Here is a 14,485-nt window from a genome sequence, read left to right on the forward strand (position 1 = left end):
CACACACACACACACACACACACACACACACACACACACACACACACACACACACACACACACACACACACACACACACACACATATGCCTCTGGTGATAAAAAGATGAGGCTGCTGACTGAAGTGTACATAAACACAGTTGAAAGTGTCTGATTGATTAGCGCTTCCTTCTCTGCTGCCTGTCTGACTCCTCCAGGAGAGAGCGACCAGTGTCATGAATCCCTGACTGACTCTCTGTCTCCTCCTGTCTCCCGGCTGAGCTTCCAGACACATTATTCACAATCTAATGTGAGTCAGCACTGTTCACTGCCCTTCAAAAGAAGATGCTCAGATCTTTTATGCAAATTAGTATCTAGCTGGGTACCAGTTCAGGAAAGTTTTCCATCTATTGTTGTTGTTATTAACTCAATTAAAGCATATCAGATGACAATTAAAATCGTTAGAAGTGGAAGGAAATGATGGATACCTGCAGTGTGTATAGTGCTGTATAGTTTCTGCATAAACAGAACACACAGCCGCTGCATTAAAACAATGTGGATGGAGAACTGAAATACAGCAAAGTTGTCAGATTAGAAAGGAAATGACACAAATTGCTGTTAACACTCAAATGTGACCAGAGGAGCTATTATACTGAAGTGAGAGAGATTTTCTAATGAGTTTGTATTATTCGCTCCACCTCATCAAGCTGTCAGACAAGTCGCTGGCAGGGCTGATGGGGTCAGCACTTCAAGTCCTGCTGAGAGGGCTCAGCTGATGGACCGGATGGGAACAGATATTAAATGCCTGATGAGCGACAGTGTTGGCTTGCAGGGGGTGGGGCAGACTGACTGCAATTCTAGCTGGTAGAATAAGAACGGGTGGTAACCCAAGTTAACTATCTAAGTATCCATAGTCTAGCATGCAAAGATAATACATTTTCAGTGGCACAGAGACCCTCAGGCTCAAGAATAACTAGCAAATAGGGTTTGACATCAAGTTCTGGACAATTCTGACATGGACAAAGACACGTGCTTGGACATGCTGTTTTCCAGCAGATCTGCCCAAAAAGTTGTTCTGCTTGCTCTTTACTGGCAATCCACTCGTCATTTACAGGTTTTAAGAAAACGTGCAGCAACCTGAAAAAGTCGTGCACTGAATAATCTCATGCACATTATCTCTGGCCAGCTGATCCTCTGCACCAAGGTCAAACTGCTTGAGTGCAATTCTTGCTTTAGGCTCTCATATTTTGGGAGTGCCTTAACTTACGGGGGTAAACATGACCACGTTTTTACTTAAACAGTTCACATTTTAGAAATTATCCAGAATCCTATCTGCTGTCTTTGATTGTACATTATCCTTTCTTTGTGTTGCTGTGCAAACGGGTCAAACGTGATCGTGTTTACTTTGGGAAAATATGCTGCTCAGCTGATTTAAGGGTGACCTCTGCGCATACCCGTCATAGTCATTTCCCGGAGGGATTTGTTCCTACATTTTTCCCTAAAAAAATACTAAAAAAAGACATGTTGAAGTGATGTTTCCCGTGTTGTTTAGATGACAAAGTTTCAAAACATTACAGTCAGAAACTGCCAAAAATAGATGCAACATTTCCTGGCAGCTTCGTGATATATTGTATCAACAATTCTGAAGTAACTCGTTTTCCTTTTTTTGACTGAGAAAGAAAAGAATCAGATATGGATTTTACACTGAAGCATTTTTTCACTGTTTATGGAAGAATATGGCTGCAAAGTGAAGATGTCATTGCTCAGTGGATGGGGTCGTGAGGGTCAGCCTGCAGGGATCTGAGCCTGTAGCTCCAGTATGTGCTTCCGAAACAGACTGCTGAGTAAGTGCAATGGTTTCATTACTTTAAGAGTGGAAGAGCAGTAATTGATAGAGCTAATATTTTTATTAAACATGTATGATTAAAGTGTTATTGGTTGTATTACTGGTGTGCATCAAACTGTGCAGACCATGAATTTGCAGCGATCCTGGAATAATAAGAACAGTACGCTTTCAGGTTTTCCACTCTATGGATTAATCAACACTTTGGAAGCTTCAGTATAACTATCAGACATTTTTATATTACACTGCGAAATGTGTGCAGAGGACAGGCTGTCTCAAGTGAGGATCAAAAGTTCTCCAAGTTCAGTATAATTTATAAATATTTAATCTTTGACCCAGACTGCGGGCGTAAATGTGCACAACTCTCCTACTTTGGAGAAGCCTGTGGAAAGGTTCTGCTGGTGCCTGATGCTGCAGGTATGTAAAACACTCAAATTAAACAGTGCTATAAACATCTGGAAAAAGGTGATTTTTAGCCTCCTTTGGCATTTTAGCCAAAACTGGTCATTCACTGCCTACAGGTGGTATCCTGAAGCTGCAATTTAGTTGAAAAAAATAATGTGTAAAGCACATAAAACTGAAGAGAACAGTGAATTAGAGGTGTGTGGATTGATCCAAATATCCATCAATATCCATGCAGGTATTGGTATCAGAGCTATACCAGCACAATATGACACAATCATATTTTTTTATCCTCTAATTTTAGCATGTCATCCACAAATTGTGTTAAATTATTTTATTTCTTTAATGAACAAATATAACTCAATCATTCACAATGAAAAGTGTCTGAACCTTTTTGTACTGATCGACACAACTGCGGTTTTTTTATAGCCCCTGTCACATTTATACAACAGGCACTGACCAGGGATGCTTTAGAGACAGACACACAAAAACGACATGAAAAGCTGAAAGGTGTATTTCTTGTGTTAACTCATTATTGTGGACATAAAAAAATCAATGTGATATAAAAAATCAATGTGATTTAATAGTCATTAAAATGTGTTCAGAATGATTCACCTCATAAATTATGGCACTCTGCTGTCCCCTACATGAGCTACCTCTATACGTTAAAAACACATCAGTGTCGGTATCGATATCGGCGATGCAGTTCTGTGTGCGCCTCTGACAGCACAATGCATGTTGTAATCCGTTCCGATTTTATCCATCATTCAATAGAAAGTGGGTTTTAAAAATTCACCAGCGTTTTGAGGCTATAGTTTGCGTTCTCCAGAGCGAGAATTTTCGAGATGCTAGGAGCAGCAGATGGGTGGGGTGCAGCGCAACGTGCAAATTTTCAGGTAGGCTTCATCTGAAACAGCTGCATACCTCGAATAGCTCACACTAGAGAATGTCACTCACACCCTGGAGACGTTTAAAAGAGGAACACGCGCCTTTTCTAAGTTTGGAGGAATGTGATGAAGCCACACCAACGTACTTAAATTAGCTGACTTTAAGACACAGGTGCACATAGATAGTGCCCCTTAATACTTGATTTTATAGAAACGGGGGATATCCAGGGATAGTGTGCCACAACATCCCAGTACCACATTGGCTGATCCACAGCGTCAGTGCACAGAGGATCTCTGGCTCTGTAACACAGAAATGTGGTGTGGTTGAATCTGCACCACGCACAAGTTCTGAGTTCTGATTAAATAACCTAACCCGTGTTGCTGCATCCTTAAGATATCTGTGGGCGAGCACGCGTAAACACATGTAAGCAAAACATGTGCACACTCTCCCATATACGCAGGAAAAAGGAATCCCTGATTATGAGCCAAGTCTCAAAAGCTAAATGAGTCCAAATTGCTGAAAATCACACGGAATTAAATTAAAGCGTAATGAATGTATTCTAAATAGCTTCTTTGTTCTGGATCTGAGTTTAGCTTGATATATTTCGTATCGTTAAGATACTGGATGCAATGCACACTGCAAACTAAGCGAGTGATATAGTGACAGAGAGTCAGTCCGTCACAACAACTATAAAGCACAAACCTTCAGTGCATAGTAGTTTTACTTGTGGGATATGTGTAATAGGAATTACAGGGAGAGGTGAAAGTGTGTGTGTGTGTGTGTGTGTGTGTTTGTGTTGTGATGTGTGTGTGTGTGTGTGTGTGTGTGTGTGTGTGTGTGTGCGTGTGTGTTGTGTGTGTGTGTGTGTGACAGACAACAGAGAGAGAGAGAGAGAGCCTTTTAATGGGATGATCTCATTGTAAGATTTAAATTCAATATATTTAGACTTGTTGTCTGTTTTTCTCAGACAGCAACGTTTTAGACAACAGGAGGTTTCACACAATTCAAAATGGCCATTAAAAAAAAAATGCATTTTTCACACATCCTCCTTGTTTCAACAATCAATTGAAATTGTTTTTTGGGTTGTTTTTGCTTTCTGTCTCAGAGTTTTATGCTTGTTCCCAGGACAGGGCAACAAAATGGATTGTTTGACCTTTTTTAATGTACTGAAAACAGCTTTACAAGTTGGAGAGGCAGTCCTTAGACCCTCTGTTTGCAAAGACCCGCCAGTAAGAAGAAAGCTGACTCAAAGGGAGTGAGGCGAATTTTTTTTTTTATAAATGGCTGCTTCCACAGTCTCTCTACAGCACTCACCATACTTCTACTAGATTAGTTAAACTCTTCCTCTTTTCATTAATAAAGAATAGAGTAGAATAGAACGGAATAGATCTTTATTGTCACTGTTACAAAAACAATGGGTTTGGCATCTCTCCATTAGCAGCATGTAGATTTTTACATTAATGTGGCTTTAGAAGGGGAAAAACAGTTTAAGAGGTGCCTACACAGGGAATGTATGTAATAACGTATAAATAAAGTTGAGCAACTTCTGTTTTTGAAGCTATACACCGATCAGAGATAGCATTTTGACTACTGACAGGTGACATGAATAAATCTTATTCTCTTATCATGACACCTGTTGGTTGGTGGGATGTTTTAGGAAGCAAATGAACATTTTATTCTTAAAGTTGGTGTGTTGGAAGCAGGAAAAACAGGCACATATAAGGATTGGAGCATGTTTGACAAAGGGTTCAATTGCATGTAGGGATGCATAGCTGCAGATCAGTCAGGGTGCTCATCCTGACCCCTGTCCATTGCCAAAAGCACCAATAATAGAAAAGTGAGCATCAGAACTGGAGCAGAGAGCAATGGGAGAAGGTGGCCTAGTCTGATACACACAGCATGCCTTCAGGGGCCTAGTGGAGTCCATGTCTCGATGGGTCGGGGCTGTTCTGGCAGTAAAAGGGGGACCAACAAAATATTAGGCTTCAGGTTGTGAACTTGGCAGCTCCACCCACCTGCTGGACCAACCTTTCATTTGCAAGAGGCAGCCAATCCGAGAGCTGAAACAATATGTTTAAGACAGTGGATGGAGTGTGAACTGAGGATCTACATCAAGGTCAGTTACTGTGAATTTTACTCTGGTAGAGCCCTTGAACATACGCATGTGGCAGAACTGAGCATAACAGCTTTACTCAAAACGAGAAGAAGTGTGACGTATGAACCACAACCCACAAGATAATTATAGAAAGCATAAGTAACTTTTAGAACAATTTCTCCAGGATTATAGGCTGGATATATATACTATATACTGTCCTAAAAACCAGCTAATTTTGTGCCATAATGTGAAAGTGCTATGATTAAAAAACCCTGTCTTTTATCTAGTAAACAGGCAAATAGAAAACCAAAGGAAGTTCTCAGTTTGGCCTGAAACAAAGAAAACAAACAGCATTTTGGTGTACAACTTGTGGGGCATAGTCTGCTTTAAAGTGGCCTTAACGTGATTGAGACCTGACTGTTATGTAATTTAAAAAGCTTAAAACCAGCCCTGAAAATGGCGCACCACTTGAGACAGATCTGTTAGAAACAGTTGCCAGCTAACCCACAATTTCCATCTCCAACACAATATTGTTTAGACGTCTTTCTTCGCTCTCCTCCACCTGACTCACTCTCTCACCGCAGGCTTTGTCACAGTCTGTTTCGCCCAGGCCGCCTCCGTCTGTCTCCTCCACATGTCTCCGAGGTCCGATATGCCTCGGCCTCCCCACGCCACAGTGTTTAGACAAACCGAGAGGCACAGAGACACGCTGACTATGGCAAAGAGAGATGCTAAAATTTCTTGCCTTCTCTTTCTCTGAAACTTATCCTGATATTGGTCTCAGAGGCTTTAAAGACTGGATGGTTAAATCCCATAGGAGTAAACAGATGATGGGCTCAGTATGGGAAAACCCAAATAGTGGAAATGAAAACTAGCTTTCACTTTCAGCTGTAGATGAGCTTTCACTATAAACATATTAGGAATTCCCCCGTAAAGGTTTAATCAGAATAGAGTTAGGGGTTTTAAATTCTTCGTGCCTGTCCTCATCTGAAAAAAGAGAGCACAATTTTCTTTTTCAAACACTTAATATACATATTAACAGGAACACGAAAAGGCCAAACACCAAGAGTGTTGTAACAAAGAAACATGCCTTATGGAAAATGCTGGGTGTGCAAAGCATTTGGTTTAAATGGTTTGAATCCAGTGTCCTGGCAAAATTTATTCTTGTTCCATGAACAATATTTTCCCTGCATAAATGAAGCCGTTTCTTGCTTAACTACTACTAATACTATGAAATACAGACTGGAGTATCCGCGGGTTGAGCCACTGACCCTCTGACTCATAGATAACCTGTTCTCCTTCCACAGCTACAGCCGGCCCATAGTACCAACTTTAGTACTAATAATTAGAAATATTTGTTTTCTGTATCACTCTTTATCAGTCCCTCAAACATCAATGTGGAGGAATTTTGGCCCATTGTTCTTAACATTGTTGCATCAGTTCATTGAGGTTTGTGGGTATTCATTAACGCACAGCTCTCTTAAGGTCCAACCACGGCGTTTTAATCAGGTTACGTCGGGACTTTGATTGGACAATTTCAACACTTTGATTCCTTATTTTTTCAGCTATTCTGTTGTAGACTTACTGCTGTGTTTGTGTTGCATGACCCAGTATCAGCCAAGCATTAGCTTTTTAGGACAGATGGCCTCACATTTGACTCTAGAATACTTTGGCATACAGAGGAGTTCATGGTCAGTCACGATTGCAAGGTGCTCAAGGTCCTGTGGCTGCAAAACAAACCCAAATCATCACCCTTTTAACCACGTGTTTTGAGGTCTCTGTGCTGATATGCTGTATTCGGTTTTCACCAAACGTCATGCTGCACATTATCGTCAAAATTCGTCACTTTGGTCTCGTCTGTCCAAAGGACATTGTTCCTGAAGTCCTTTGGTTTGATCAGGTGCAACTTTGCAGACCTACAGTAAGCTGTGCTACTATGTTCTGTTTAGAGAGAAGAGGTTTTGTGCTGGCAACCCTTTCAAACAAGCCATACTTGTTCAGTATTTTTTTAATTGTACTATTATTAACTTTAACACTTCACATGCTAAATGAGGTCTGCAGAGTCTGAGCTGTAGCTCTTATGTTTTTGTTTTTACAATTTCTATGAGCAATGCACAATCTTCTAAGTCACACCTGAATGTTCCAGAGCAACAAACTGTCAACATTTCTGCTTTTATAGAGGTGCTCACACCTACTGGTAATCAGTTAACTGAGCAAATTTGATTTGCTGCACTTGGCTGCTACTTACCCTCTTAATTCCTATAGAAGCTGTAAAGTTTTACTTAGTTTTTCACATAACTGAATAGATTTTTGTGAAAACTTTCCTTTTCAGTAATAATTGATTATTCAAGAAAGATTCCAGCCACGTGGAAGACTGGCTTTTTAAAGTAGCAGCAGCGACAGTGGCTGCTGCAGTGGCGGTCGAGGCTACGGTGGTGGATGCCGTTTTGGGTCACAGTTACTCCCTGTCTGCCTGAAGTGTCTCCGTCATCTAACACACATCTATCTGTCCCTGAATCCGTCTATCCGTTTATCCACTAGAGCCTGTCATCAACCCCTCCCCGTACACGAGTATGTGTGTTTGTAAGTGCGCTCTTTAAATAGACACTCTGCTATGTGTTTAAAATGCAAAGTGAAAGCCTAACACCATAACCCTCCAAAGACATGAATGAATCCTTCATAAACAGCTCCTGTCAAAACCCTGGACTCTCTCCAGCTCACTGTCTCTCTCAGGAATCTACTGTTTGTTGTCCAAGTCAATACTCTCCTCGCCTTCAGGTTTTCAATAGCCCAGCTTCCTGGGTGTGACAGAGACATTCCCTCTTCCCACACTTCAAAGAAAACGTCAGATGAAATTCTCAAGGACACGTATTGAAGGTCTGTGTTTCATGCCAGGACAGAATCCCTAGAGCAGATTAAGCTCCCAGTTGTTTCTTCTGACCTGAAGCCATTTGGACAAACTTGGTTCAGCTTGGTTGGAGTTTGGGGCTGCCGTCTGACACAGAGATTCGTGACCCAATTTGGATTTCTGGCACGAATTAAAAGTGTGCTTTTTGAGCTACCGTGCAGAAATGTATTGCTTTTCCATGGTTACCAAAAACAAAATCCAAAGCACACTTTTTATTGGTGCAATCTAAAGTGGAACATTTAGGTGGTAAAAGAAAAAGCAGTGCAGTGCAGTGCAGAGGCAGTCATGGTCAACCATTGGTGTTTCCAACCACATTTCTGACACACCCTCAATTTAGTCTAACTTTTTTTCTTTTTGTTTCCTTTTTCTTTCTTTTTTTGGTGTTTTTTTTTCTTTGTTTTGTTTGTTTTTGGCTTTGGGTCCCTCCAAACAGCAGGAAGCAAAGGCAGTCATTTAACCCCTAAAAAATAGAGTGCACAAAGTGCAGTTTAGGTTCAGGGACAAATATGACTTGGCCGCACTCTGTTCTGGAATAAAAGCATTGATTTAGTGGCAGAATAAAGGAATGCAGCTTTTTGTGCATCAAGCTATTTTCTCTAGACAGAATCCAGGTTCCCCGGCTGCTGTCTCACGTAGCTCGTGACGTGATCAAAGAGGATGGTCAAACACTATCAATGTGTTCTTATCATTCGATGCATGCCACTTTTCACAGGACAGATAAGATGGAACAATCACTGCATACCTTTACATTTGTGCAGGAGAGACAATGGTCTACAGTGGGCCGTTATTGTTCTTTAGCTTTGGAATTTCATAGACAGCAAGGCAAAGAAGAGAAAGAAAGACGACTTGGTACCTACATGTTCTTCCAGGTGAGCCAAACGCTTTTTAAAGCTTTGAAACACACCGCAGTGGCACAAAAATACAGATGTATTCAGATATCATTTATATCAGGTAACACTCATGTTGCTGTTGATTTTATACTCCCTGGTTTCTCCTGTATATGTAAGTCCTAACCGTGAAACCAGTGGACATGTGCAAGAGCTTAAAATTCAGTTCACAGACTCAATAAATCAGTTTAGCTTCAGTGGTGGTGGGTGCCTTTTGATTGCCTTCAGACTTTTAAAAGTAAACACTCTCAATCCACAGAGGAAGGTATCCCACTGAGGTTTACTGTAGCTGCAGCTAAAATTCAAATGAGTCAAGCGTCATGCCTGTGTTAAAAAAAAATAAAAAATACTGTGGACATTCCTCCTCATCAGTTATTATTATTATTGGCCCTGGAAGTACATTCTTACACCTGAACTGGATCCTCTGTAAACTGCATTACTGTACTGCAGAAACAGACGTCCTCTATATGGCACCGACTGCCAAAGAAAACACGGAGGGCGCTTCAAATGAAAACACACTCACATGCATATATACACGGGCGGTTTAAGAGTGAAACTAAAGCATGATTTTAGCAACAGAACTGGGTCAAAACATGAAGATTAGGCCATGACGGGCAGTCTTCAAAATAAAAGGGCCAAATTTGGCACTCATATGAACAACTTATAATAATTAGATAGAAAGTCTTCATTTGACATCAGTTTTTGTTGCAATACAAAAACTGCACTGAAGTCAATTCAAATGCTTGAAACAAGATTCTTTTATTTTGTTTTTACTGACATGTGTCTGTGGAAGGGACATTGCAAGCAATAATTTACATAATCATAATTTTTAGCATCCTGGTGCCATCATAGTGTTTTCAGTGTTGTCACTGACATCCACCCTCTCTCACAAATGCATACTTGCTTCTGCCACAAATTTGTTCCTTTTACATCAACCAGTCATCAGTGATGTTGGAGGACTGAAACAATTATTCAGGCTACTCTTCTGATTCTGTTCCAGGCCTCTCAGACCAGTTATATTCATATTTTAATGTTTAATGTTTATTGCATTTGTCTTGTTTCTATAGGAAAGTGGAGTCTGTAAGCATAACTGTGCCAAAAAAAAGTCATTATTTAGACACCTTTTCACAGAGTGAGACACAAAGTAAGTTTAACTATCTTAGATTGAAGTATTACACAAAACTGCTCACACATGTTTCCTGAAAATGAACGAATTCTTCCTTTCTCTCGTTAATCTTTGCTTTTCCTTGTGACAATCGTTTACTTTAGGGCAGGGGTGTCAAACTCAAATACACAGTGGGCCAAAATTCAAAACTGGAACAAAGTTGCGGGCTAACACTAATATTTATTGAAAAAAAAATATCTTCCTCTAGATATAAGAATGAATCTTTTCTTATGGACTCAAACAAGTTTTGCTGAAAAACTGAATATGGAACAAGCAAAGCTTAATACTAAACAATATATATATATTAGCTGTATAATACCAGTAGGCCAGCTCTAATAGTAATTTGGTATGGCTTCGCGGGCCAAATGTAATTAGGCTGCGGGCCAGAGTTTGACACCTATGCTTTAGGGAGCTGAAATATTATCAAATGTTGACTGCCTTGTCTGGACTCTGCACGTGCGCCCTTGTGCGCGTCTTGTGCGCACTGCTTCCAGAGTTTATCTACCAGAGCAGAGTGTGGCTTGATGTGTGGATTCTGAGAACCCACTGAGAATCTTACTTGTTTATTTTACAGTCGAGCTGACTGTTGACGGTAGGCCAAATGACCCTTTAGCTGCCGGGAAATATCCCGGTGCTTCCAGCGGGCAGTCCGCCTCTGCTTTGGAATTTATTAAACCACTTTCAGGCTTCCGGAAGCTGTTTGCTCTCCACAGACACCGAGCTGTTCTTCAACTAGTCTACGCTCACTGAATTTCTAATTTGAACAAACACTGCAATATTCACCATTCACCACTGCTGTTGTTATTTTTATATCAACTTGTATTTATATATATATATATATATGTTATAGTTTTGTTTTTGATTTACAAAAATGTCTCGTGATATCTTTGGATGGGCTGAAAAGTGACTTTAATTTGAAAAGCACGGACGGAAGCTGTGTACCTCATTGTCTTTAACTTTGAAGTTCAGAGTGAGCTGAAGTACACCGTAACCGCTGCGCTCAGAGCAAACAGCGCTCAGAGAGAGACACAGAGACAGAAGAGAGCAGTCACCTCTTTTCATACTTCAGATCAGACCTCTCCATCATGGATTCGTTTCTGGCTCGCTCTCCCTTCTCCGCCGGATAAACTTTTGGACTTACTTACGTATCATGGGAATATACCGTGGGTGCGCTCGGACCCGTGGATTTATACAGCCTTGATGGAAATCATGTCACCGCAGCAGGGGACCATGGGACAGAACAGGTCCGACTCTCTGACGGGAGAGAGCAAGGCGCTTCCCGACAGCAAAAAGGTACATCTGAAGTAATGTAACGTTATCTAGACGCACTTTCTGTTCACGTGTGCGCGTTTTTGCGCATCGGGTGCGCTTGTTGTGGGTCTTCTTTTACTTTTGAATGACAATATGAGATGTAAGACACAGAGCAGTATCTGCAAGAGTGAGTTAAAAGACCGAACGCACGTTTCTGTTCCTGGCTTGTTGGCTTCATTGTGTTATTTTCTGATATGTGTCTTTTTTAAATGTATTTTTTAAAAATCAGTCTTTAAACCCTCATCTGTGTGCTGCGCATCACGTCTAGAGGATCTGAATTAAGACGCTTGACTGTTCCTCGTCCATGTCATTGTGATTGTACATAGTATGAGCGTTTATGTGATCACAGTTTTTCACAGGCTTGATCAAGGTTTGTCCTTGAAGACTTGTGTGGATCCACCCTGTGCACGTGGAATAGTGTAATCTTAAGTGTGGAAAAAAGAAAAGCAAAACCAGAGGACTGGATTCTGGTCTTTCCAACTTGTGATTTATTATTATTAAAAAGTTGAACTTTTTACCCAAGAAAAACTCTTGAAAAACAAAACGGGTCATTACTTTGTTTTTTCATGCTTAGTGCAGAAAGTATGGCTGAAGCCAAACAACAGAAAAAAATATAAAGAGCGATTATTTGTTAATTTCACAGGCAACACGGGCATGGATGTTGCGCTTCGGTTAGTTGCGTGGCTTCTCTTCACTGAGAGCATAGAGTATTTAAACAGAAGAGGGGAAAATAAACACAATTTTGCGTGTCATTCCACATTACCGCCTGTGCTGTAAATCGAGGGCTATGCATTACAATTATTTCATGTAAATATTTCCCTCCAGATCTTCGTCGCTGATAGAGCAGACGATTCCCAGCGGCTGCTGAACGAACGCGTAGCGCCCCCTCCTCACGCCTGTTTAAAGCAAGTAACTGCAGCTTTCAGCATGGGAGGATGTGAGCACTAAGTGTGAACATAAAAGTGCCGAAATGCCTCCTGAAAGCAACAACTGGGTTAGAAAAGTTGACCATAGGTTAACAGGATGTGCGTGATGGTTGGCAAATATAATATGTACTCATATGATCTCCACTAGCTACTTCTGCACAGTACACTGGTGCTTTCTAAGTATTTCACCACTTTCCAGGCCTGGAATTTTATAGTGAAAAATAGTGTTATGGATTTACAAATGATGTTGCTGTAGCCCACCCCAACCCCTCCTTTCTCTTTCCCTTCTCTGAGCAATTGCTGCTCTTTGGCCTGTCTGCAACACACTGGGCTCTGCTCAGCCTTAGGAAGTTGTGAGAAATGCAATCTGTCAGCCAGAGCCTCACCGAGTGAGAAAATGCTCATGAAAATAGAGTTTCCACATGCATCTCTTTGAGTAGGACTTGTTTTTTCCTCTCGGATATTTCTGTGAGAATGTGCTTTCTTGAATTGTACGTGACAGGCATGACAGGTACATAATGTGTACTTGTCCTGCAGCTTTACAGTGCAGACTTCCTCTTTGGCTTTAGCACACAGGCTGCATAATTTAAGACTTGAGGCTTCAGGGTGTCCTGCCTCGTGTCAGTCACCACGGCAGAACAACGAGATGACACCTGTCACCAACGTCGCTGGTGCGTTTGAAAATCTGCGTGGAAACGAACTGAATTATCAAACTTACCGTAAACAAAACTAATGGAAAAACCCAACCCGATTTAAAGGTTTTCCACAAAACCATCAAGTCAATTCAACTAATTTGTAGGTGTCAGATATTCATCTCAGGCAAGACGTGTCACTGTGAATTATTGTTCCTTTTTAAAAAAAAAAGAAAATAAGCACATTGAAGCTGATGCTTCTTTCCTTTTTCCAAATGTCCAATAACTCACAGCATGTTGGGCTGGGCTGTAGCAACTCTGACCTCTATTACTAACAGGAGTTTGTTAAGAGAGGAATGTCACCCTTAAGTAACTCCAAAAAGATTCCAGGAATCTGAGTCTTATTTAATTTGGGTCGCTACTTTAATTATTTCTTGCCTTCCTCTGATTGAATCACTGTAGTGTACGTCGTGGGGGAGGAGGAGGGGGAGGTATTGTGAGCTAACAAGGTTTTGGCATGCTGTAGGTTTAAATGAAATAGCTGTGGCGGATGCCTGCCATACTTCTGTGAGTGAGCGCACCATTTATCGTGCCACAGTGGGAATATGTGAACCATCATAAACATCACACGCCGATGATATATTTCCCAGCTCCGGCCATCTTTTCTGTCTCGCTGTCACTTATTTTTCTGTCTGCCTCCATCTCGCTCGTTTCCTCTTTTCCCTCCTTTTTAACTGCCGTCACTTCTCCTATTAGTCGCTTTCTTCCCTTCTCTGTGAGTCCTGTATTTCCTGCATCGACCACAGCTAAACAGCCAGCTCAGAGCAGTGCTGACTGTGTACTTTGCCTTCCGTCTCTGTAACCATTGCGTGTTGTACCAAACCCAAAACTGTGACGCAAAGTAATGTCTCTGACCCACGTCTCTCACCTCTCTCTCTCTGACTGTGCAGAAGATGAAGACCCTGGCGCAGAGACGACAGTCAGCTCCTTCACTCGTCATCAGCAAAGCACTCACCAGATCAAGAAGCACATCCAGGTATCAGCAAACACACATACTGAGCTGCTGAGGTGCTGTCACCACTGTGTGCCATATTTCTCCCCTTTTTCTTCATAAACTATTGACCCTACCATGCATGCTTTATAAAGGCTTTATAAACTGAATTTAATGTATTGAAAAAATCCTTTTCCTGCTTTCTTTGCCTAGTAACCTGTTATTTTTTGCACGTACAGACTTTCTAGATTGTTTAAACATAACTTTTCTAGACTTCATGCATTTTGATGGATATTTGCACTGACTCACAAACTTCCTAGAAAGTACTTACCTGTGGGTTTGATAAGGTGACAAGAAAGAAAGTATAGCTACGAGGCTGAGATAAAAATCACTGATTAGAAAATATATGCCTCTGATGAGCAAAAGTGGAAGCCTTTGGTTCCAGGTCTGAGGTGTTTA

General features: G+C 41.1%; 1 protein-coding gene across 1 annotated transcript in view; it reads left to right on the top strand.

The window, feature by feature from the left end:
- Positions 1 to 11,122: 11,122 nt before the first annotated feature.
- The window catches only part of arhgap20 (Rho GTPase activating protein 20), a 31,534-nt gene continuing 28,171 nt past the window's right edge, over positions 11,123 to 14,485 (top strand). The window contains exons 1-2 of the mRNA XM_005932544.2: positions 11,123 to 11,459; positions 13,986 to 14,071. Of these exons, the coding sequence (XP_005932606.1) occupies positions 11,367 to 11,459; positions 13,986 to 14,071 (179 nt within the window). The 5' untranslated portion in view covers positions 11,123 to 11,366. The remainder of the gene's footprint in view (positions 11,460 to 13,985; positions 14,072 to 14,485) is intronic.

This window comes from Haplochromis burtoni, unplaced genomic scaffold (assembly GCF_018398535.1).
Source record: "Haplochromis burtoni strain Fernald_Lab_line unplaced genomic scaffold, NCSU_Asbu1 Contig_154, whole genome shotgun sequence".
Classification (NCBI taxonomy): domain Eukaryota; kingdom Metazoa; phylum Chordata; class Actinopteri; order Cichliformes; family Cichlidae; genus Haplochromis; species Haplochromis burtoni.